A 26,803-nucleotide genomic window follows, 5' to 3' on the forward strand; every position below is an offset into this window, starting at 1 on the left:
TCTTCGTGTTTAATCACACTTGCATTTATATAGATTTAAAAATGACAATATCTATAACAAAGCATGAAAATGTATTTCTTTTACATAAAGTTAAGGTGAACTCTGACTCTTCTAGTTCAAAGGTCAGTACACGTCGCTCTTTGTATGACACAACGCCAATGAAGTAGCTCTGTTTCAAAAAGGTTGGTGACTCCTGTTTTTAGATCATAAGAAAAAAAACGTATAACAAAAAAATAATAGTAAAGAATCCTACAATATCAACTTTAACCCTCCCAACCACACTGAATTACTGCGATTAATCAGTTATTTTGGCAGCCGTTCAATTTTATCAGCCCCACCTGGGTCTGAACATATAAAGCTTTCACTGTATGCGTGTGTTTCTAACGCGTGTCCCACCAGTTGCCGTCAATAACGACAAACATCCAATTTTTACCATCTCCCTCCCTCTCTCCTCCTCCTCCTCCTCTTCCTCCCCCAGTGGAAGCAGACTGAGCTTTCTGTGTTGTGATGGTACCAGGCCACATTACTGCCCCATGCTAACTATCTCCTTTGTCTTTTGCTCATTCTTTCATACCATCGCCTCCTCACACAGAGGATGCCTTATGTTTTACTCGACAAACTGGCTTCCTCTGTAAACTGAGCTCAATGATGCGTCTATATTAGGACGAATTGTTTTGCTCATCCTGATGAGGGTCCGTTTAACTGTACATTTAGATTAGTGTGAGACCCTGAAGATTAGTCGGATTAATATTGTACTAAAAAAGGTCTCCCGTTCATTATGATCCAATCAATAGGTGTCTTTCTTGGCCTGACAATAAGCAGGCCAATGTGGAGTGAGAGTAATGTCAACATTGTTGGCATACCACCCAAGCTCTCGCCTCAGGCGTGTACTCAGGCACTCCTGGATCCGAATAAAGTGAGACAAACCCCCTCTTGTTTGCTTTACAGCTCAGCGATAATCTTTCTTTATAAAATATACAGGTGCAGAAGCTTTCTGGCTTTACAGTCAGACATTAATGTTAAAGTATGTCATGGCAGGTGTTGGAAATGAAGATGTATGGAATATGCTTTCTCTGTAGCAGCTCTGTGGAATGACCTTCCCTTGGGCATTAGACGGGCCTCTTCCCTTTCTGATTTTTAAATCCCTTCTTGAGACTCATCTCTATTCCTTGGCTTTTAACACAATCTGAGATGTTTACTTTGACTGCATTTACTCTCTTTAATTTTATTACTAATTTTATGCCATTTTGCTCATTGTTTTATGATTAATCATTTGTATTTTATGATTGTGTATAACATTTTGGTCCTGTGGGTGCTTTAAAGTGCTTTATAAATAAAAATGGTATGGTATATAGACTCAAAAGAGGGAGAGAGATGAGGAGGAACTAGGGTGTAGGGTGTCACCGTCTTTTCTGTGAATTTCAGCCATTACCCAAGTAATGATTTTAGTTATAATGCTTTTTAGCTCTTTTAGTGCAGGAACTAAACCTAAGACACAAAGGTTTACCGGCCTTGTTTCCTTGGCTGCTTGTGTCTTAATTGTATTAATCAAAATTTTACCTGTTTTACAGCTTTACTGTGTTTTTTTTTTTTTTTTTTTTATGGAATAATATTGAAGCTCTACACATTTTTTTTTTCCGCTGACCTTGCTTTAATTTTAAACTTTTCACTTTTTTTTTTTCTTGGAAATTTTTTTTTTTTTCAGTTTCTATAAAGAGGAACTGTGTCTTCTGTTCCTTTTTGGTGTTTGTTTTAGATGTTTTGATAAAACTGACCTTTCTTGCTGCTTTCTGTATGATAAGTTGCTTTTCTCAGTTATTTTTGAAGTGGGGATGTGTGGAGAAGTTATGAGCAGACAGTATCTTATCTGCAGACTCCATAGAAATTCTCAAGCAGGAGTCAAGCGAACAAATTATCAATTCAAAGGATAGTTTATCAGTTTAACCAAATACTATCGACTACTTTCATATTGAGCAAGTTTTGCAATGACAGCAGTTTGTTTTTAGCTAAACCTCATTTGTGTTACACTGACCACCTGTGCTGAGGCTGCAGAAATATCCTGCTGTAGACTGATCAGCTCAGTCAACTGGGGCTGGTTCTCTAACCAAACGAGTCAGCAGTTCTTGGTGTTATAATCAGGCTAACACTCTTCATCTTATCTCCCCAGAATAATGCAAGTTGTCTTAGTTTGCGTAACGCAGGCTTTGAAAGCAAACATGGTTGAAATTCTCTTTAAAGAGCCCTGGTCTGAGTGGGTGTTGGCATGATTCCCTCATGAGAATTTGTGCTGGGTAACTACACCTATAAATTATGGGTTTGGGTTATTGATGGAGGGTTCTGTGACGCAATTGTGGTTTGATTACTACCTTGCCTGCTGTATAGAGAGAGTATTTACGAAGGAGCCATAGTCTACACACCGGACACACACTACAGCCTGACCATATATTATTAGGGTCGGCCCGATACTAAAATGTCAAACTCTATACCGATACCCAGGACAATATTCGATACTCGATACCATTTTTGATACCGCACAGATAAAACAATGACAAAGGCATAAAAAATATTTTATTAACATGAAAAACCCTTTTCAATCTCGACATGGACCATGTTTTCTCAACAGAATCACAGATGCTAGTTATATATAAAATATAACACATGCCTAGTAGCCATGCTGGCCAGAGCTTATCCCGCAACATTATTGCGGACCGCTAACATCAGTAAACTCTTTAATGTATTAAATTATGAACGGAACCTTTAATTTACTAACCAGTCAGAATTTATCATGAAGGCCAGAGTGTCGGTCCTTGAGATGTTTGGCCAAGTTTGTTGTGCTGCTTGACTTTGTTGGCACCACTTTAAAGCACTGTTTGCTCACAGGCTTGTCGAGATCTGTGGCTGTTTGCCTCATATGCTAAAATATTTAGTATCGATACCATGCCAAATTATCATTGTATCCGGATACAGCGTTTGAGTAACAATACTTTTCAGTCTAAATGAAACTGGAATATTCATGCTGAGGCATCTGGTCAATCGAGTCAGAAATGTCAACATAATAAATGCAAAGTTAACCAACCATGAAGTAAGGCCTTGGAGCCACATAGTTGCTGCATGTCACGCAATAGCATCAGCCGAGGTGGAAAACCTTTTACCAACTGGTACGATTATGAGCTGGATTTTATCTTATTGGAACTAGCATTGAATTTGACTCTGTCTATAAAATTGGATTGATTTGATTATATGTTTTATACATCCAAGTTAAGTCGGTTTATCTTGAAAAGTGCCTCAAGATGACGCTTGTCAGGGAGTGGCAGTTGTTATGAATAAGCTGGGTGCTTCCATCCACGTTTGCAACAGCAAACGCAACTAAAATATTTAAAATAGCTGCCGATGTAAAGAGTTTTAACGCTGCATACGCATGAACTGAACCTTAATCTCAGTTTGCTGTCATTTGGGCCTTTTACTCGCCTCTTTGAACATTCGCTCATTTCATTCTCTAAAACTACAAATGTAGTTGAGGCATTTAATTAAGTAAACCCAGTCTCCTAAATTAACTTCCTGATTCTCCGGCCAAGTTGGCCCGTAGATGTAAGAATCAACCGGCCAAGCATATTTTTTTAACAGAAAAAAATATTAATTCTGAATGACGCCTGCTAGATATCTCCACATAATCCCGCTACGTAATTAGCCTGAGCTAAATGCTAGTCCTTAGCAAACAGACATGACGTAGTTCTCGTGTCACATGTGCAAGTGTTTGTGTACGTGCAGAATTTGTTGTGATACGAGCTGAAAGTAGAGAAACATAAAGCATCCACCCAGATGATGACTGAAAAACACCACTTATTTGATGCAAACGTTTATTCGCCATGTGGCAGCTAGTCCTCTGGAATTCACTCGCCAAAATGTTATTTATTAACATTTATAGAAGGGTGACTTTCTTTGTTTGCCAGCCAGGTGGGGAACCTTATGGTTTATTTAAAACCAATAACATGAAGAAACGGTAATCAGAGACAATGTTGAACTGATTTTTCTTTCAGATGTAGCTGCAACAACTCTGCTAAAACCTAGAAATTTCTACAACCACAAATTTTATTTTACTGACTGAAGATAAGAGTTTCAAATTAATATGACAACCTTTAATCTTAAAATGTGACATTCAAAGTCGTGGGGGTTTCTTTTGTCCTCATTTGCTCATTGAGTAAAACCATTTGTTGTTTAATTTCTTGCCAAATAGTTTTCAGCAGATGATAAATCGGGTCAGTCTCGGCTTGGGAATTAAACGGAGATCTTTGTCAGCCCCATTGAAAACTGGTTAACGATTAATTTTAAATGCGAGGCACAAAGTGAGCAGTTGTGTGCTGCCACGGTGTCAGGTGTTGGGTTGACTGTAGGGCAGTGTGGCTTACAGCTTGTAATTAAAAAGTGAATTAAACCTTGAAGCCACAAAGCTTTTTCACACCTAAAGTATATATTTTATAATCGTATAAGAGGGAAATGTATTGCGCTGTTTATACTCTCTTCTCTACAATCATCGCAACCGAACAGTCCAACTTTTTTTTTTATGTTGTTCAAAGGTGAAGTCATATAACTACAAATTAAAAAAAAAAAAAAGCGTGCGGAGGCTGTTCGCGGATCATTTCCTGGTGGTTGTTTTCTGGTCTGGTTCATATATACAAAAAAATATGAATAAAGGAAAACCCCTGAAGTACACCTGGTGGCATGGTTTTAAATTTGCCTAATGAACAAATATGAATGCTTCAACATTAAATGCTGAATGAGTTCCCATGCGAGGTCAGATGCTGCTACAGGCGCGTCCTACAGTGACAGCCATGCGATATCTGCAGAGATGGATCTATAACCTTTAATGGCTTAACTATGTGCATCTTATCACAAAGTGTAAACATTACAGAGAGTTTAGTGGGGATTAGACCGCTGTTATAACATGTAGTTCATGTTTTTTTTTGTTCTGAAAAATGGCTCAACTGTTTTCATTGTGCTTTTTCTCGCCTGGAAAAAGAGGTGGACAATAGAAATAGCAGAACAAATGACCTTTTGCCCCTGAAAAGAAAAGTTACCATAAGCACACAGTGAATGTTTGCATATTTTAAAAGTATTTAAATTTCAAAACAACAAACTAAGACGTACTTGCCGTCACATGAACTGAGATGATCATGGACCAATAGCAGCAACGACGAGCCGTTTCCAAAAAGTTTGTTTTTTAATTATTTTTTATTTTAATCAATTAATTTAATTTTAATTCCAGCATTAATTCTGTGGATATTGTGATGTGAATACTGAATTATCGTACTTTGTTTTCTTTGAGTTGAGCTATTTACTTTCATTTACCGGTAAATTATTGTTACTGGAACATCGCTAAATAAACGTAAAAAAAAAAAAAAAATCTGTTTGCATATGATTTATGCTAGAGATTACTTTTGCTGGTCTAAGCATGTGTGTCAGTGAGTGACTATAAATACAATAATCATGCTTATTTTGTTCCAAAGTATAAAAATTAGACTATGGTCTCTTTTGAACCAATGTAATCTTTCAAACTTTAACCTTGTGTGTTTTTAAAGGCTGAGAATTGTTTCTAGTTTTATGAATCTTACCCAGAAGAAAACTGTGATTTAGTTAAATTCTGTTGCCGGATTTAGGTTTTGGCATAGCACAGAGTTGAAAGTTGGTTGCAATATGCAGTTTGTACCATTAGGTGACATTCCCGCAGTGTGTCACATTCAGTAGGTAACTTTTGTTAAATAAAAAAAATAGGTTACATATTTATTACAATTGTATTGTATTCTGACGGTGAAATATGAGACGGATAATCTGTAATAAATCAAGCTCCTCTGGCAGAGGAGAAAATGGCAGAGAAACAACCAGCTTTCCTGGAAAATTAGCCAATTTCTCGACTGGCACCTGCTCAGAAAACATAGAAATCTGAACAGAAGATCGATGACGAAAGGAAGCTAATAGAACAATTAGAGCAGCATGGCAGGCTGCGCTGTGGGGGGGGGGTGTAGCACCACAGAGAACAATGGGGAGGGACCTGTAAGGTGGGTTTGTTAAATTTTTCAGGCTAAGTCCACGGTTTTCTCAGAACACCCTACTGCAGCTTTGAAAGCTGGGTTGCGATGCTAGGCTGCGCTTCTTGCTCAAGGTTGGCTAATGAGGTTAGGCTGGTTTTAGTGATGAGCAGTGTTTGACTAGTTTTTCCACATCTTGGCCTATTTTAGTTCTCATCCAAGTTGGTCTAATGAAGTCTACTGTTTTGGGAAATGATTAGTGCTAGTATCCTACAGGCTAGGCGTTAGGCCAGGGGTCACCAACCTTTCTGAAATGAAGAGCTAGGCTAAGCTAACATGTTTAAAACATTTTTTACCTCTGAGGCTGGGTTCCTACAAGGGGGAAAGGTGTGCAGATGTATGCTATGTATTGTTTGTATTGCGAGAGTATGGAAAAGAGTACATAAAGGTTCCACATTTCAAGGCTGACCACTGTGGAGCTATGTGCCATGCATTTTTATTGAACTTTTTTTTTATTAATGCCTGTAAAAAGGTCTGGGAATGCTGGAATTACAGTTTGTAAAAGTGTGCAACTCTTGACATGAAAAATGCGTAGGTCTGATTCCTCTTGCAGCTTAGTTATCCTTCATGTCTTGACCGATTTCGTATGTCATCTTTCTTTAATGCTGTTTAGTTTATAATTAAAGGCCAAGAACAGAGAAATAGTAGTGGTGGTGGAGGGTAGGTTAAAAACTAAACAGTGGTTGCTAATCCCTAACCTGTTGTATATTGGAGGGGGAGACTTGAAGGACCAGATTATTAATATTAATATCTAAATATTCATAGAAAAAAATATGCAATTACATAATGGAAAGATGAAACAATTAGAAATGCAATAATTTTTTTCTAGACCTTACCTCATAACCCGTGTTTTGCAACTAAATATTCATAATTCCTCCTTTGGTATATCTCCATGGTCTTTGCATCATAGTTGATTGCAGTGATGATCGGTAATGTTTTTGGTCTCTGATTCAGCCGCACCTGATTCTGTTCTGATCATCTTAGCTTGCTGTTGTGCTGTGTTCCTCTGACGAAAAAAAAACAAACATCCGCTCCCTTTTTGTCCAATCATGCTGAATCACCCTGCAAGGACAAACTTTGAGACTTTTTTTTTTACTTGTTAGCTCCAGAGAACGATCAGTTACTGTAAAATAAAATGACTGAGAAAGCCAGGCATATTTAAAAGGCAGCTCTGATTTCTGTTTGCAATTTTAGTTTAAAAGAAACGTGCAAAAGGTTAGTTTAAACAGCTTGAAATATGTAATCAAAGTTACAGTTGAACAAGTACTGATACATTTAATCTACTTATACTTAGAAGAGCTAAATTTGCCGATATTTTCCCGCGCAGGACAGTAAGGGATGACTGGCTCTGCAGTAACAGTGTTGTGAAACAAATGTTCAGTATGTTTACGATGCTGGCAGTCACTTTGCTGTCTAACCAGTCCTTTCTTATTCTCTTTACTGGTGAATAAGGTGTTTCAAGTTTATTAAAGCAGTTCTCATCTGTTATTTTAATGTAAGAATAATGACAGAGATCCGTTTCAGAGGAATGTGAATACAAAATCAGAATACACAGAAAACATATCGGGTGTATAGGACTTAAAGCGCGTTATACCTCTAATCAAAATGGAAAATTAAACTTAAACCTGTAAACATCAATAATGTTAATGTGCATAAATGAAGACAGTATTTAGTTGTAAGTAGTGAAGCTGGTCTATTGAAGTCAGAAAGCACAGGGGAGTTTTGAATTTAGGCCGAAATGCAAATTTAAATTTTTTTTTCCTGTTTCTTTGAATTTAAGAGTAGTTCAGTGATGGAAGTTATTTTAGTTTTAACTTGACAGAGCTTCAGTCAGGTTGACAATTGGTTATGACGGCAGTTTAAAAAGATGACAAATGCTTTATGACGAGTAATTTATAAATTTGTGTGGTCACGTCGAGGTTGGTTTTAAGTGACTTTACCTCAAAATCCTCATGAGACAAAGATTAAGTTCTTGCTTTTTCAGAAAATAAAACTAACCTTTAAGATTAGTCCATACATTTGGAAAAAGCTCTAAGTCTGAACGTTGACTAGGTCGTTGCAACCCCAGATAGTTTTCTTGTTTGTTTGTTTTTTTTGTCCAGTGGCTCCCAAATAAGCCCAAATCATCATTTCCCCCTCTGTGCAGTACATAGCTGTGGATTGTGGTCATCTACGCCTCTCATGGTCAAACTGTGGTTATATACCCTAACCCACCCCATGTATGACATGTTTAATTGTGATTTATAGCCATAACTTCTCTACGCTGAGCTCATCTGTCCAAAGGAAATTGTTCCACATGTTTTGATTCTGAGGCAACTATGCAAATACTAGGCATGCTGCCATTTTTTTTTTTTCACCTAATAGTCTTTCTCGTGCCACCTACCAAACAAGCCTTACTAGTTTTTGTGTTTTCTAACTGTCCTATGATTACCTTTGCCGTTTTAATATGCTATTGTTCTCTCATGAACGTGAACATGTATTTATTTCTTGCTGAGAACTGGAGCTGTTGAGCTTTTCCTAATCCTCTCATTGGACTTGTCGGTTTGACCTCGGGGTAAATTTGCAGAAACATCCACTCCTTTCTCTTTGCAAAATGAGCAACGATTGCCTCTCTAAACCCGTTGCTGTTGTCTTTCTGCCCTGTCATTGTGGTAAAACACCCCTTTGTTCTCCGGAGCAGCAAACTGCCAGAACATCTGCTTTTATAGCGCTGATTACGCTGAGGATCAGTTAATCTGCTGCCCTGGATAAGCGGCACCTGGCGGCCATTTTCTACTTTGAATCCAAGAGGGCACTTGGTGTTTCAATTTGAATGACATTTTTGCTTAATAAATAATCAGCGTGTGAAATCTGCAGAGTAATGTTGGTGCGTATTGACGTTTTTATAATACCCAAACGTCATGTAACGGCTTTGAAATGAAACCACCCAACAATAAATGCTTCGGTTTTTAATGGAATAGTCCAGATTGGCTCATGTTCACCCTGATTTGTTTCCGTTGAATTTGATACGCCTCCTGAATCCTAAAACTCGTTTCCTGTCAGATCCCTTTAACCTGGACGATCTGCTTTAAAAGGCATCGTTTCACCAACTTAAGGTGAATACTCTTCTTGAACCTTGAAGAAAGCCGGGCCGGGACGTCTCCCTCTCCGGCTCCGCTTGCCAAAGCTCCAAAGAGTCGGTGGATGCTCGGGTCGTGTTCGTCAGCCTGTATGTGTTAAGAGGGAAGAGGCGCAGCTCATTAAACAACACGCCGGCTGCGTTGCTGCGGATACAGAGGGCGTGTCGCCTCGCTGCACTCGCCAACAGAAGGCTGCACCTCTGCTAGTTTCAGGGGAGAGCACAACAGCGCATAAAAATAAAGGTTTGCGATATTGGATATATGAGTTTGATTGCTTTCATATTCCTGCATAACATGAAAACTCAAACCGACTGAACTCTGGACTTAGTTTCTTTTTTCTTTTTTTTTAAACTGCCTCTTAGATAATCTCCTTCCTTTTTTAAGTTCACAAAGACGTACGTAAAAGGTGACAAGAACCAAGTTATTTCACCATTAGGTCTGGCTGCACCAGAAGTGCTATAACTAGGAAGTTATTTCATATTTGAAAAATTAAGTCTGGATTAGGAGTTATTGATTGTTAAATTATTATCGCTGGTGCTGTTTTTGTCTAAACTTTTGAGATCATTATGATCCAGATGAACTGCATGTCTAACAGAGGTGGGACCTGCCTGCCTATTGGATCAGTTTTAAGTTAATTCAGTATTTAGTTGCTGAAAACGAATATTGTTATAAATCTAATTCAAACTCACTGAGGACTTCAGTAAAGAAATATTGTTTCCTCTGAGACGTGATGAAGGGATGGTATAAAGTTGCAACAGCGGGTGTTAAATTGCAGAAGCAATGTTGTTGTTAAACCGCGGCCAGCCCTGAGCACATGTCCCACAGCAGCCCGCTGATGAATATTTAACCTGCCTGTTTGACTAAAAGGATGTGCAGCGGTGAATCCGCTGTTCCAGTCTTAGTGCTAGTATCCTACAGTCTCTGCTTTGGAGAGGTATAGATATGGAGACTTTTTTATTTTTATTTTTTTTTACCCTCCCTCTGCAGCGTCTGCAAGTCCAAAGTTGCATATCTTTTATCCATTCAAATGTTCTTCAAGGTTCATCTCATAGAACCTGACCATCCAGCCCACGTGACACTCCCCATTAATCCCCACAGGAGTATCGCTCACACACCCATAACTAAGAGCCCTTTAGTTGCCAGTCAGCCCGACCTGCCGGAAGACGGTATCGTATTTGGGGAGCGTCCAAACATGCAGAAAGACCTCGACTGTGATTAAAAGCCAGGGTCTTCCTCCTGCAGCCTGGACACTGTGTAAATGTCTGCTATACATTAAAATGGATGTTTTGTACTATAAAGAATTGGTTGTAAAGAAAGCGGCAGGTCTTTCTGAAATCCTGGAAAAGTACAAAATGCTGACTTAAAACTGGAGAAACCTGCAGTGTTCAGCACAGCTGGAATTTAGGACTTAGACCTTTTTGTTTACATCCTTTGGCAGTTTCAACCACATTAACATATAAATACCTTTTTCAGTGGAGATAATGTTTAAACCTGTCGGACTACATTAGTGTTGATTCTTTTCCATTTTGCAGATGAGATCTTTATCAGTCCTGACTCCAAGTTGGAGATTAGGCTCATGTGATCAGCAACATGTGATTCAGGAGCATTGTTCCCGATAAACAGCCTGGAGGCATCATGCCCAACTCTGTGGTGTTTTTTATATGTTTTTTATTTCTTATAGTCACAGTTTGTCTACATTTTTTGTGTCAGAAGAGCAAAACCGAAATTTTTTTAATGTTTTGTCATAATAATCTGCATAGAAATATGAACATTAGCTCCACATCTATTAACCAGAAAGTGACGTAAACTAGCCCTTCTGGATCTCAGAACAACATGTGCATTGTTGTTGCTGCTTGAATAGTTTTTCCTCAAGTCCTGAAGAGACTAAAGGACAGCAGCTATAATTTTGCATAAAGGCCTTTTTTTTTTTAAGATGACTTTTTCAAATGAACACAAATCAAGTATTGAGTTTTGGTAAAAGCAGGAAGTGTTTCCTACATGTCATCTGCTTGGGCCTTCCCCTGAGCAATGCAGCACACTGCAGTAAACTGTGGCTGTTTGGTCAGGCGTTGGTATTTAGGCAAATATGGCTGGGTTCTGAAAGCTTCTTTGCACTTTTTTATATAACCAGTTACATGAAAAATTTGGTAAAAAAACGACATTTTAACTTCTTTTTAGAAGGGTAAATTGGCAGTGTTTATTTAATAAATTGTTTCTATTAAAATTGTTTTAAAAACATTAAGTAAATTAACTTCGGAGTAAAATTCCTTATCTTTATGGAAATGAGCTGCAGGATGTAATATGAAGTACTTTGGAGCACCTGCATGAGATGTTTGGAACTGGTTGAGAGTTTGATTCTCCAAGTCTGAGGCCGTGGTTCTCGACAGAGAAAAGGGTCAGGACTCTGTCTCCAGCTGATGAGTTTAAGTATCTTAGTGCTTTATTAGCAAGTGATGGCAGCTGAGGTGGTTTGAGGATCTGAGTGGGATGCTTCCTGCACATCCCACTGAAAGCAGAATCCAAACAGGATTCAGGAAAGACTGTTTCCCTTCTGCTCTGGAAACTGGAAGATGTTGCTGGTGAGGAGTACTGTATGTCAGGGTTTCCCTCCAGAAAACTGGTTAAAGTATTATGCTGGTAATACTTTAAGCTGAACCTGTGCATGAGTAAATGAAAAAACATGTCATTACTGTACTGAAAAACACCATTATTAATTATATAAAATGAAAACATAGACATTGTCAGAAGGTTTAGCTGGGCTGTTTACAATCACAGTTCTCGGTAAGCCTGCAGGCGTTGGTGTGCGTGTTTTCTGAAAGTTCATTAAGTAAACTGGAGGCAGCAGCGATGGGAGGAGTTCACACTGAACATGCTTAGCCTGGGATCCCTGCAGGAACGGGACTGTTTCAGCCACTTTGCCTGGTAACAAGAGACGGCCGCTCTTAAAGAAAGTGGTTACCAGTTCTGGTTCTGGCGACTTGATGTTCTGCACAGCTCGGAGGTTTGCGTGCTTAAAATCAACCTGAATTCAAGTGGTTTTTCTTCCTCATGTGCGTGCTAATGAGAAGAGAAACCTTTAAAACATGCAGGAGGAATAGACCCGTCCCAGCTTTCGGAGCACCAACTCTCCAAGGCGGCGCATACGTCAGGATTCTGAACACACAGGAGAAAAATCCCACCCAAGCACTCAGAAGGGAATATTTAATAGTTATTGTCGTGCTGCTGTAAAACATGGCAACCAGGACGTCCATTTTAGCTGCGCAAAGGTTGCCGGTTGTAAATTTTAAAATGTCGCTGGTCAAAAGCAGCAATGATAACAAATAAGTTTTACGTTCAGGAGAGAAGAGCAAAGGTCAGGGTGGAATGAACAAATAATGTAACTCACTGCAAACATTATTAATCCTGATCCAACCGCTAGAATGACTTAACCCTTCTTAGTTGGCCATTTATAGTAGCCGCTATATCATTATTTTCATATTTGTTGAGGCAAAAATTACCTGTTTCTTTTTGTTTTTACGCTTGATCTGTATAAAAAGCATCCGATCGCATGTCCGTCTGCTGATCACCTGTTAAAAATATTTGCTTCCTTTTTTTCCTGTTTTCCCTCCAGACTCTGAGAGAGAGAAGAAAAGCCAGCGAACAGACCGAAGAGAAGTCTGCAGAAAAAACAAATGGGGTGAAAGAAGAGGATGAGAACTCCCCTTACAAGCTCTGCAGCTCTGTGGATCTAGACAAGGTGCGTTTCCAACGTTTTTACTTTTTTTTTTTTTTTTAATACAACACTGTTGTGCAAACAGCCTTAATCCACCTCTCATTTCTTTATCTCACCGCAAGTGGTTGAAGTGGAGAAATCGAATCAAATGCCACTAAGATTATTTATTGATGCCATAATTGGTATAAGAAGAAATGGTCATAAATTGATAATGGCTGGGAGGATGTTTCGTTGACTCAATTGGTTTCTAAGTGAATATGGTCATAGCGGGAAATCATAGTCACACTATTATGAGTCAAAAGCTAAAAATGATGGGAACCACTACTTCAGACTGTAATAACAAGCATACGGGGCTTTTTGCAATCTGTTAAGGTGGGTTGGTGGAAGATTTTCTTTGAGCTTGGTCAGCTTTTTTATTCTTTAACCAAATCTGAACTAGGAATAGAGGGCTGGATTCAGTGGAAATAAAAGATGGCAATCAGGGCTTCCTTTGGTCAGATGAAACCAACACCCCTTTCCAACCATTCATGCATACAAAAAGGTCAAACTTAATATTTAGAACAGCTGTGTAGGTCTAGAGTTTTGAAAATATATTTGTTTCCAGAAATTACTCTTTATTTGATGGGCTAAAATATAAAAATCAGATTTAGTTTTTTGATGCATGTTTTATGAAGTCATGGGTTCTTCTTGGGTCAGCCCAGTGGGGGACCATGAGGTGTGGCCCGCTGGCTGCGGTTTGGATTGCTCACCTGAAAAGCCACCTAGGACTCGAGGAAGACGAGATAAAAAAAATATATAAATAAATAAAAAAGGAAGGAAGGGGGTAGGTTATTACGAATGAAGGGAAAATTCAAGACAAATGGAGGTAAGAAAAGATGAGGAAGAATAGGAAGGACTCAATTAAAGGGTGGATGGACAAAAGCCAAATAGTAGAGAAGGAAGAAAAGGAGAGACAGAAGGAAGGATGCAAGGAAGGAAGTGAGGTCGGATTAATGTTAAGGACAGAAAAAAGGGAAAGAGGACACAAAAGGAAGGAAAAAATGAATGAAAACATGGACTCAATTAAGAAAAGTTAGTAGGAGTGAAAAGGACACAAAGAAGGGGAGGTAGGATACTAGTATTTTATTTATTTTTATATTTTCTTTTGTTGAATTTGTAAAGAGCACCCAAGTGAAAAGGTATCTACAATCCATAGAAAAAAATGTTAGTCAGTAGAAGGGTCCAGGCTCCACAGACCAAAGAAACTCCGGCTGCTTGGATGGAAAATATCAAAGGTGGTTTAAAGTTTTACACAGCGCTGTTTCTATATCAGCCTTCACAACTAAATCGGCTGAATACAGGATTTAAGTTGTAGGTAAAATAAAAACAATTGATCCAGTTTGGGGGGTGATAAAGGGAGGCAAACAACCATCAGGTCGTTCACCCGGGCTTTCTGCAAACAGCTCTCGCATGTTTGTAGAATGTTCTCACACTGTCGGACAGGCATGCGCAAACATGTAAAAAACACACCAGCCACACAGTAACGTTTCATAAGACTGCTTCACCCTCGGGTAAATGTCTGTTGACGTTCGCGCTTAAAAAAAAAAAAAAACAGATTCATTCATTCATTTTAAACCTGTGTTTTTCCACTGGCTGCTCCATACCAGGTCACTGCATGCCTCCCTGTGCTAATGACCGATTCAACCCGTCCGTCTGGATCGTTTTGTCTCCAGGCGGCGTTGTATTAAATAAGATGCAACGTTCCTGATTTTTCTAACTGTTTTACAAGACGGAGCGAAGGGTGTGGCTTACTCCTCAAAGCGTTTGTCCCCTGCGGCGCTCCTGGTTGTTGGTTTTAAAAAAGGGGATCAATCAAAACAGCCGGTCGCTCCAGCCTCCAAGTTCCCGCAGTGACGTTCATCTTTACTCCTAGACTCTCCCTTCAGAGCGGCGCGCCGTGGTTTGATTTCATCAAGGTCCGGGTTAAACTTACCAGGCGTTTGTTTAAGTCTGCCTGCAGCCTTCGAACTACAGACATGTGGTGAAACAGTTTGGTGGCTGCTGCAATCGGCTTTGTGTTTATCTAGAATCTCCACGTTGGGATCCATACCAGCGGCATGTGTCATGTTTGTCCTCACTGTGACTCAGGTATGCGAGGCATGTCTTCACTCACGGCCCCGTTTCCTTCCTCGTCTCACACATGACAAAGATCAGACGTTCACCTGCCTCCTTACGCAAACAAACCTCACCTTTTGAAATATATATACAACAGCTTTTAATAATTTAAATTCAGCAGTGGGCATTCTTAAAATCAAACACATACTAAAGTATAACTTTGTTTTTAAATCACTTGGACCTCTTGGTGGACTTCTTGTGCCAGTTCTGTAACTATGGAGCTTCTGACACATTGACAACAGATATTAAAACCCAACTTTCCACATATGGTGAAATAACAGACACCTAAAGCCAGTTTCTGTTTGTCCAATTCCCCTCCAAAAATCACACGCAAACGTTGATCAGGGAAAATTTATAACACGTTGAAAAACGAGGGCTGGATTGTTCTGCATTATTATTGATTGTTTAAAAAAAAAAAAAAGTCATTTCATTCTTTACCATTACCTTAGGCCTTTCACACGCCTAGCCGGGTATTTATAAAAACGAATATCACCCCTGCGTCATTTTTAAAAATACACACAGGACCATTTTTAGAAAAGTTTACATCTGCACAAACCTGTGTAAATTCACCACTGACCATCGTTTTAAACATACCAGAGGCATGGGGGGCAGTCAGCCAGACAGCCCTTCAAAATAAAAGCGATGTTAAACAGCATTGTGCCTGTGTAAAACAGCTGACATTCAAGCACCTTTTCTCCTTTGCACATCTTCGTATTGGTGCAGCTGGACTTGTAAAAACAAAAAAAAGAATTATAATAAAAAAGCCTCTGAACCAGTTGTAATGTTTATAGTGCTTCATTTATGCTTTTACTTTGAAGTCTTGATACTGAGGCAAAGACAGGAAAGCCTGTGCCATGCAGAGGTAACATCAGTTGGAAATAAATGACCAGAGATGATGCCCAGTTTAACATTGATTAGAGACACATTAACATTCAATCACAACAACAACGTAGTAATCAGCTCCTCTTTGACTGCATTAATTTTTACTCCACTGTATGGCCGAGGCGATAACAATAAGTAACAATGGCTGCACATGTGAGGTCAGCGCTGTGATGCGGCGGACCATAAAACTCCATCTTGTCATGTACACACGCAGGCTTAACGAGTTTTTAGAAATCTTCACTTTGGCCGTTTTCAGAATCATCCATTTTTAGGCAAGTAAAACACAGTTTGTGTGGATGACAAGCAGAACCGCATAAAAATGTATCCGTTTATACCCAGATACCTGGCTACGTGTGGACTAGGCCTTTAACACACTAGCTGCATGTTGTGGTTCGTCTTAAGCCAATTATCAGAACCAAGTACAGGAGCAGTGGAACGGGAGATGAACGATCAGGTGGAAATTGTTCTGATTCAAATATAATTTGGAAGTTTTTCTTGGTCCATTAAAATGACTCTTCAGCACTGGCAGGTTTCTGCAGATTTGTGTTAATTACTATCTGGTGTGGAAAGAGTTCTGTTGCTGCTCACGGGAAGCGGCTGCAGAACAATGTCACATTTGCTGGTTCTATAAGCAGAGACCAGCCCACTTGCTGCAAGTAATGGCTGTTCTCCAATTAAACTGTTGCTTTTAAAGTACCGTACAATAATTTATTTCAGGAAGTTGCAGCGGATGTGTGCCTTTCTTAACCACATGACAAACATTTTCACTTCTTTTTTTTCTTTTAAACTTAATCTCCAGATGCAAAGGTTTGATAAAACAATAAGCAGCTGATGCACAGAAAACACTTTATCTGCTGGCGGATTTGTACAGTGCAGCTCTTCTGTTGTCTGCACAAATGACTGATCAGAGGTCAGGAGCAGCCAATCTCTCCAGTTTCTTTGCTTTATGTTAGCAATATAGATCTTGGAGTCTGTGAAGTATTTAAGAGTTGCCCCAGTTCAGAAATGTTTGCACACGTTTCTGCTCAGCTCACCGCATTCCCCACGAGCGCTTCAGTTAGACTGAGGTCTGGACTTTGACTGGGCCGCTGCAGATGCCTGATTCTTTACGTTTTCAGCCACGAGCGACTGAGACGCAATGGGAAGATTAATCCTCCTGGTTTCAGAAAGCTGTGTGTTCAATTCCAGCTGCCCTCCCTGCCACATGTTGATGTGCCCCTGGGCAAGGCATTCAGTCCGTTTACCGTTCTGTTCCGGATCATCCGCTGTGTTCAGGACTGGTCCTGCTGATGACTCGGTTTGGAACTAGCATCAGCTGCTGGGCCCTCAAACCTGACTCTATCATGGGCGTTGCTGACTTCTTACCGTTGGGTTAAACACACCTTTATGCTCCAGAGCTTGTTGGTCATTCAGGTTCTTTAATTAGCAGCACCTCACTGCACCTGCCAAACGAATCTGTTGGGTTAGGTTTCGAGTGTGCTAAAGACCAGATGGTTTAAAATTATGTCCGGTCGTACAAACCTCTAAAAAGGAGGCATGCTTTTTTTTTTTTTTCTACAATGACATAAAATGAGAAACGCATGACTAATGGAAACATTTTGTGTAATCAAGGCTTTGATCGTTCAAATTGACTTTATTGGTTCCCTTTTTAAATAAAATGGACCAACTCAAACTATGCTGCTGCTGCTGTGAGTCCCTGGATGTAAATCGTCAGAGAAAGCAAAGTGACAGATGGCTCAGCTGTGTGTGTGTTTGTGTTTATTTACATGATGTTCACTGTTGAGGTGGATATGTAAATGACCGGAGCTTCTCACACAATTGTGGAGTTATGTTTGGACTTCTCTCGGTCTACATCAGAGCTTGTGACGAATGTTACCATTTCTGTTTTTAAATATTTTTTTAAATGATTACAGTTCCTTATGACTGGATTATGAAATTGGATTACTTCTGAGTTTAGCTTCTGACTTCCGGCCAGCTTGCTTTCTGACCTCTCTCTGAGCCTAAACCACCTGGCCCTGTTAGAAACTGACAGCAGATCAGTGTCACACCACAGCAAGTACGGCTCACGTGAGGCTGGAGGCACGAGGAGCTCGTAAAGACTTTCTGAAACTGTCGACTTTTGGACTCGATGACGGCCTTGAATTATTGCAATTGTTACTGGGCTGACTTGAACCTGCAGCATCACACGTAAATGGGCTCAAGAAGACTTCCTGGTTTAACCAACCTCTGGTTTGACTCTCTGCTGCCACCTGTTGGAGAAAAGCTGTACCCCTCCGGCTGAACTTTGTTGTCCGTCTCTGCAGGACCTGGTGGACTGGCGGAAGCCCCTGGCCTGGCAGGTTGGCCACCTTGGGGAGAAATACGACGCATGGGTTCACCAGCCAGTCGACCGGCCCATCCGTCTGTTTGGAAACCCGTTCATGGAAGCTGCGACCAAAACTTCCTGGTATTTAATCGTTGCTCATTATGTTGCATGTTTGTGTCCTTAACGGTACTTTGTCTTTGAAGGATATTTGTCACAGCTGGCAGACTCAGATTAAAATGGAAAGTTTGAAATTCTTACATGATGGTCACAAACTTTTTATCTAAAAGTTGAACCTTAAAGAGTCTAAAGCCTAAACATTAAACGGAACGAAAACATAAACTCTGTTTAATGCTTCACACTTTTGTGGTTCTTTAATATTCATAGCTTCTAAAAAGAAATCCAAAATTGTTTGGTGTTCTAAAAGAGGATTAACTGATAATTATTTAATCATATCACATTAGGGTCAACATTTTAGCTTTGCATAAATACCGCGTCTGGTTCATAAATGTAATTATTTATATACCTTTGTTCAATCTGATTTTACTGTTTTTAAAAGAGCTCACACAAAAGTTTAACCCCATTTATAAACTGAGGTTTAGATGAAAATGTGTTTCCTTTATATCAGATACAACCATTTCCTTTTATAAAGGTCGCAAAACACACATAGAAGTAGTATTTATAAACTCACGGGCAGGTTTCACAATCCCAATGGTTTGCTTCGAAACGACCAGCCTAACGCTATTCCCCCGACTACTGTGCAGTTGCTAATACTGAGGAGTGGTACTCAGGTCGTGGCCTCTGGGAGTTGATTGTCTTCTACTTGGTTCTGTTCATGTTTAACACCCGGTTGTGTGAACAGCAGCTTTTTAGTCTAATTTTATTTATCGCTCATGAACGAGTCCCATGACTACAAGCGGTATAATCTAAAAGTTCAATTTTATTGCACAGATGTGTGTGTTTTTAGAAGTGAATTGAAATGGGCTGGGCACACAGACTTAAGGGATCCCAGTATTCGATGTGATGGAAGATGTTAGATATGTTGTTTTTTCCAAGTGCAGACTAACAATGGTATCTCAGTCAGGATGTTAAGAATCCAGAGATAAGTGGCAGTCTTTGGGCCAAGCAGGATACAAGAATTGTGCAATCAGACAGACAAAAATATAAGGTTATCTGCAAATTCTGGTATTTTAAAGACAAAAGATACACTGGAGACACTAAATGATTTTTCAACATTAAAATTGAAACCAATACTTATAGCTGTTACCTTTATTTTTCAAACCATAAGGCACACTGGATTATAAGGCGCATCAAATATTCTTCCGAAGTGTGTAATATCACTCCGCCCCTCCACGTATGCAGCTATCTCCTGAAAGTGAGAGCTATCCATCTATGTCAGGGGGACAGAGTAGTTGGACTACACTGCCCTGTTTCTAACATAAGGTCAAAATAAATGTAACTTTTATATTGAATTAACTTGTTTTATTGTTACTAATGCATACTCTGGGTACGGGCTGCCTTACATTGTTTAGACATTACCGTCAGGCAGTCTTGTAGACAGCTCAGGGTTCAGACCAGGTAGTGACACAGTGTACCGTAAAGCTCCGGATATCCATTGGGCAGAGCGGCTTCGTTGCTTACCAAAGTCGTACTTACACATTTTACCAGATTTTTTTGTGCATTGTACCACATAAAATCAGTCAGAAAGCACAATGGTAATCGTATATAAGGTGCACCATCAATTTTTGAAATTTAAGGATTTTAAGTGTGCCTTATAGTCTGAAAAATATGGTAATGTATATACAGTGTGATAGAACAGTGCAAATTATTTTCAATGACAATATCTGTTTACTGTATGTCATTTGACCTCTAAATGGCTCAATGAGCTCAGCAGATAACATTAAAATAACATTAAAATAACAAAGCTGGTGTACAAACAAGAAGTCTCACTTTAACATGAACTCTAGGTTTTTGTCTCTTAGGTGCATTTTTGGTTAAATGAGTGTTATTTATTCGTGAGGTTACTCACAGTAGGCGGAGTAGCCAGAAATTTTGCCCAAGAGTAATAATATGAATCAAGTAAAAAGTACAGTCCAGTTAAACTACTCCTAAAAGTAGATTTTGTTCAAAACGTTACTCAAGTAAATGGAACTAGTTACTACCCATCTCTGAATCTTACTGCAGGATATGTTTAAAATGCCTAACAATGCGTTACACAGGAATGACTAAAATCAATTAATTCAATATTAAACATTTTAAATACTGAAATATTTTTGATGAGAGATTTGATTTAACAATCCAGTCAAAATGTGATAATTTTCATGAGTTTTTCTGGTGTGTTGCTATAGGTACTGGGTCCCAGTGGTCTGGCTTCCTCTTGTCTTCTATCTTTGTTGGCATTGCTACGTCACCCTGGCAAAGGGCAACACAAGGCTAGAGCTCACCTCAAGTAGGACACACAAGTACACAACGATGCACATGCAACACAAGCTGCATGCAAATTGGTCCTAATGGCAGCACCACTGCTTTTGTCCACAGATTTCTCCATCCCGGTCCATAAGTACATGTTCCCGATCCTTTTTATGATTGGCTGGGTCTTGTGGACCTTCATGGAATACTGCATCCACCGCTTCGTCTTCCACATGAAACCGCCGGCTCATAACTACTACCTCATCACACTACACTTCCTCCTGCACGGGCAGCACCATAAGGTACAAAAGCTTTTATGGCACAAAACATTTATTTGTTGGTCACAAGATCTACTGTAACCCTAAAAATGTGCTGCAGGGTTCCCAAACTTGTACTAAAGAGAGAAAAAAAAAATGGTGTTCTATTTGATCAAACCACGTGAAGCTGGAAAATGTTAATAAAATATTTAGTGGTTGAATTAGGAGCCACAATAGAAACCTTTAATACACTTAAAGGGAGCAATAAGAAAAATTTCATTCTTAGATAGAACTAAAGCTATCTTTATAGATGGATTATGGTATGGTTTAAACGTTACACTGTCTGTGATATTCTCCAATCTCTTGTTTACATAGCCTGGCCGGCGCCGCACGTACAGCTGCCACGCAGGGCTTACCCCTTCCTGCCCATAAAATGCCACTGCCAGGCACAAAATGGCAGCGAGCACACCCTTTGGATCAAAACATTCTGTTGCCAACAGCATTATAAAGTAATGAGTTACTTACTACTTCACTGGAAATGTTGCTCTGAAAGGTGATGCTGTTCTGCTGTGTTTTTATCCTTTGCAAATAGGCCGATACAAGCCAATGGGTGAGAAGGGGAAATGGGTGCAAAGTGCTGGAGCCAGGTAGAGAGAGGCGTGGCTTGATATACATTTTTGTTTTGGTCTACAGACAGTGCTCCAGCTCCACCTAGTGGTGAAATGTCGCTTATTGCTCCTTTTAAATAAATGAGATATGCTTTAACCCAGGACCATTCAGACAGGAATAAGTATTTTTAAAACCCTAACAGGAAGTCGGTACAGGGAATAAATGACCCTGGGTTTTCAGGAGTAAGTAGGCCAATTTTTTTTGTGGCTTTTCTACTATTGGTCTAAAAGCAACTCCAGAAACCTTTTATAGTTATGAATTCTAACCTGAGTTGAGCTGATCCCTAACCTTCTGGGCCTTTCAATTCATTGGACATAATACAGACAGACTATTTTAGTAACTGTAATGAATTTTGATTATGTAGTGATAGAAATATAAAGACGTGCGTCATCAGCGTATTGAAGAGATGTTCCAATTCTCTCTATGGTCCAAGTTGGGGTAGTGTGTAGATATTACAAGGGTCCCAAGAATGAAGCCCTGACTAATCCCTAAATGTCATCTTTAATTATATCACTTATTATTGCCAGATTATAAATGTGATTTATTGTAAATTACATATAGCATTATTTATTAAAAAAAAACATATTTTTTTACTTTTTGTGATTCAGAAATTTATGATAGAAATTTTAATTTTCCCCAATCACATTAAAACCAGAAATTTCAATGGATTTTATGTGATAGACCAACACACAATCAGAAACGATACAAAACAGTTGTATTTACAATTACTAGTTTTAGTTTATTAATTAGATTACCTCTAATAGCACGTTTTTGCACTGGATTTGCTTCAGGTGAACTCAGGGAGCTGCATTCAAAAGCTCGCTGCACATTTCACAGCTTCTTCCTTTTGTAATTTCTCCCCAGTCTCCATTTGACGGCTCCCGGCTCGTCTTTCCTCCTGGGTTGGCCTCCTTAGTGGTGGGGTTGTTCTACATGACCCTCTGTAAGACGCTGCCGGAGACCCTGGGTGTGTCGGTGTTCGTTGGCGGGCTGTGTGGCTACGTTGTGTACGACATGATCCACTACTACCTTCACTACGGCTCGCCGAAGAGAGGCTCGTATCTGTATGGTCTGAAAGCGTACCACGTCAAACATCACTTTGAGCACCAGAGATCAGGTGAGCAGATCATTATAACTTGAGATTTGTCTTTTGCAGGTAAGCTAGTCACAGTTTCCCCTTTCAATTTGTCTGTAGAGTGAAGATGTGGTTTTTGGACAGCAGTAGCCTTTTAACGTAGTTTATAATTATCAAACTGCATGACTGTGGCCACTCAGTTTGTATACCTGCTTTTATCGTAGCTTAAGAAGAATCTATGAGAAAGTTAAGGAGATAAAACTGGTCCAATCTGGACTCAATCAATAAGAAAATGTTTTTTCATAATGTAATAATCTTTTTTACTTTGAAAGAAATGGTTTCCACCAGAAATTTGCTCTTATTGAACCAAACAAAAGAAATTCAGTATCAAAACTTGTTGTTCAACAGTTACTTTGACATTTAGACCAGGGGTGTCAAACTCATTTCTATATTGATCCGCTTTAGCATCGTGAAGTCAAAAGAGTTGGTTGCACCTGTATAGATGATACCTTTTGATTTTGGAATTTCACATAGAAACATAATAAATGCACGGTAACAAAAGTAGCAGCCTTAGGCCAAGTTTATACAATTTATATGCAAAAAAATATATATTGGGGTGAGTTACACTTTAAACTCATAATTCTCCATCACTTTTTCTCTTTTTGGACATTTCTAGGTTGTTTTAATGTTATGGAAAAACCTGACATCTAGTGGCAGGATGCCGTTACTACAGTAAAAAAAATCAACATTTGTACAGGAGGCGCAGTTTTAGCCACTTTAAAACGATATATGCCTCTATTTGACATGCTATGCCATTGTTTGGCTCTTGAGGGCCAGATAAATTGTCTTAATGGGTCAGATTTGGCCCACGTTTTAGAGGATACCTCCCAATATATTTCCTCATAATTATCTCTTGTATTTAAAATGAATGGATGGATGGATTTACTTGAAAGAGAAGCATACTCCAAAGTTCATATTACAGTGTACTTACATGCCAAGATGTAACTATTGGAATTTCCAGACAATCCTACAGAAATTTACTAGGAATTATTTGAAAACATCTTCTCAGTTTTAAAACGATGATTTGTGCAATAATTTTTTTTTTCCTGAGTAAATGCAAACACAAGCATGAGCTTTTTGCTACAGGAACAAATTAACAATACAATTATGCTGCCAGAGCAGATGATTTTCTTTGGCCTATCGCTGATATTACCAATTAGCATGAAACCTTGGCATTACTATGCTAATTAACAATAAATGTTGAATACTTATTCATATCCAGTTTCATCACATTTTAGCTTAAATCACTTCAGTTGATTGTGGTTTTAGGGGTCGGAATGCTGTTATCTAGGGAAATCCACCCAGTTGCATCTTGAGCAAACACATAGAGAGAGAAACTTCTCACTGATCTCTTTAGAGTCCCTGAGATCTAAATCAGGTGCAGGCATGAAGAGCAACAGTCAAACAAGCTGAATGTGTAATCGGCATACAAAGATTGAATACGTGTGATTTAAAAAAAGTGCCTTAATTGTACGATCTGTTGGTAATTTAGCATTTAATCTTACTTCCTCCTGAATTCTCAGTCACATCTGTTCTTTTCTTTATGTACTATGCAGAAAATGATCAAACCTTCTCCGATAGTTTTCTTTGCACTGTGAATGCAAACAGAAAAGATGGATTCTTTTGGCAGGTTGAGGCAAAAAACACTTGTCAGCCCATTTAATAGTGAATATGTTGCTTTTGCTTCATTTCTCTGATTCTTTAAACTAAGATCACTCTGACTGTTGCAGCTATTGCTCTAAGAAAATGTTTTTGTTTTTTTTCTGACCTCTCGTTCCTTTCTTGCAGGTTTCGGGATCACCACTACGTTCTGGGATCATCCCTTCGACACAGTCATCCCCGATGAGAAATTCTAACGCACCGACGGCTCTCCCAAATGGTCACCGGCTTATCTGCCTCCCTAACTAGTGACCCATCCTCCTGTTAGAAACCCCCTCAGCTCCCCTAGCGCAGCAGCAGCCGATCCATCTTTACTCACTGTAACACATTATATTCTCTGCAGATCAGTCATACGAGTGTGTGAGAGCCAGCCTGATCTTTATTCTCACTGTGATTTTGTTTTTGCACTTTTTGTGCCATCGTCATTAATCGGCAAAACGGATGCTTCACGGCCGGCACGGGCCGGATTCAGCCAAACATTAACCAGATTACCAGTCAGGGGGAAAGGGGCATAGCTGTGATACTCATCCAGGATACTGTGGAAATAATTTTTAACAAACATGCAAACAGATTAACGTGCACAGATGCTAAAGCGCAGAGAGGGATAAAGGAAGTGACAGAGGGCGGGCGGATGTGGCAGAAAGTGTGTCGGCATCAACAAGTCATCTTACCAGCAACTCAGGAAATTCTGTATCCCCTCCCAGGTCGAATGTTTAGTTTTTTTTTCTCTCTCTGTAAGGAGAGCAACTTGCTGAAGCACCTGTGAAGACCAAACATTGGTTTTTCAGATCTCCTGGTTAGCTACGCGGTCGGGCTTTAATTTATTAAACATCTGCAGGAGTGAGATTTTACTGTAGTGATTGCTGCTGTTCCAGATGTTTGACATGTGCACATATTTCTGATGTAATATTTCCTGTTTTTCCTCCCCGTTTATGATTTCACAACAATGTATAAAAAAAAGTATATATTTTTAAGATGTTTTGTACAAAAAAGGAGATGCTTTCATTGTCTGTGGGTCGTTGGATGGATTCTGTGTGAGTGGATTTAAGGAGGAAGGTTTTAAGGTGTCTGAGGGACGGAGCTGAGGGAATGAAGCCGGGCTGTCGCACTTCCTGCTGTGGGGATCTCAGGGGTAAAATATTACAGGGAAATTTACTCTTAGAAGCAGACTATGTGGAAAAAGACGGGCCGAGGCATTTTCCTGTTTGGTTGTTTGTCCAGATTTAAGTGAGGCGCAGGGCTAACACGTCTGCAGATGGCCAGACACAGAAACGGGTCGAACAGGAGCAGCACTAGCTGTACAGTTTCTGAAATACTTAACAATTCCTCGCAACAAGTTGTGCACAAAAATAAATGTCAGTCTGCAGAACGATTGAAGGAAAAAAAAAGATCTTTAACCTGTAGCTTAAACTTCTGGGGACTGGAACCTTCAGCTGATTAAAATATCTCACCGATGTCATGCGAGAACACTGACGTTTGAAGCTGCACGTCGTGTCTAACTCAATGCAGCTCTCGTCTACTGTAATCAATTCAGATGGAACGTTTTCAGCACTTGTTGAGGCACAATAGCAACAGTTTGGTGTCCATGTTCGTCCTCCGGCCTCGGCTCTGCGCTGGTTATTTCTGTGGCTGTGGGGGTTTTCTGTCCCGCCTCGGTGTGAAGCTGCTTGTTGGACCCCTAAGATCCCTGCAGAGGGTGATGACTAAACGATCTGACTCGACAGCAGGACGCCCCGGCAGCGACTGGCCGATCTTCAGCACACTCCCTCAGCACCACGGAGCCGATAACTTGAAGCAGAACAAACATAACTCACATCATTCACATGCCTAACGCGAGCAGAATCCCTTACAGAACGTTATTTTCACGCAAAGCTTCAGTAAAGACTGCCTTTACAAGCCTGACTATACAAAAAGAGCATCTATTTTAGATAACCCGACGTTATGATCACAGTTTCTCAATAAAAAAAAAAGTGAAGTACCAATAATGGTCTTATTGAGGGTGGTGTGACTGTTTCTAATATAACCCGAGAGCGTACAGGGATGAGTTGAAACTGATCCGTCACAGTGCGCCATTGTCTACAGTTATCATTTAAACCAGATCACTAAAAAAAAAAAAATCATAACTGAATCTCAGATTTTTATTTTAAGAACCAAAAATGTATATAAAATAGATATTTTTGTCTATCATTTTAGAATTAATAAACTAATGAAAAATAATGTGATTTCATTCACTGTAACATAAGACAAACTGATGTTATTTATGTGAAAACTAAAACATCTAATTCTCACATCAACATTTTTGTGCTAAATACTGCAGCATAAATAATTTTATTTCCAAAATCTGTTTACTTTGAGTTTTATTTTGGAATTTAAAATTTCTATGCAAAGGCAAATGTTTGTAAATAAATGTATATTTCTGCCA

At 39.4% G+C, this 26,803-nt stretch overlaps 1 protein-coding gene across 2 annotated transcripts in view; it reads left to right on the forward strand.

The window, feature by feature from the left end:
* Positions 1–26,803, forward strand: part of fa2h (fatty acid 2-hydroxylase) — a 48,882-nt gene extending 22,079 nt beyond the window's left edge. For both annotated transcript variants that reach the window (XM_021319001.2, XM_012867601.3), the window contains exons 2-7: positions 12,813–12,938; positions 18,254–18,396; positions 20,601–20,701; positions 20,791–20,963; positions 22,452–22,704; positions 24,511–26,803. In XM_021319001.2, the coding sequence (XP_021174676.2) occupies positions 12,813–12,938; positions 18,254–18,396; positions 20,601–20,701; positions 20,791–20,963; positions 22,452–22,704; positions 24,511–24,578 (864 nt within the window). In that variant the 3' untranslated portion in view covers positions 24,579–26,803. The remainder of the gene's footprint in view (positions 1–12,812; positions 12,939–18,253; positions 18,397–20,600; positions 20,702–20,790; positions 20,964–22,451; positions 22,705–24,510) is intronic.

This window comes from Fundulus heteroclitus, chromosome 2 (assembly GCF_011125445.2).
Source record: "Fundulus heteroclitus isolate FHET01 chromosome 2, MU-UCD_Fhet_4.1, whole genome shotgun sequence".
Lineage (NCBI taxonomy): Eukaryota > Metazoa > Chordata > Actinopteri > Cyprinodontiformes > Fundulidae > Fundulus > Fundulus heteroclitus.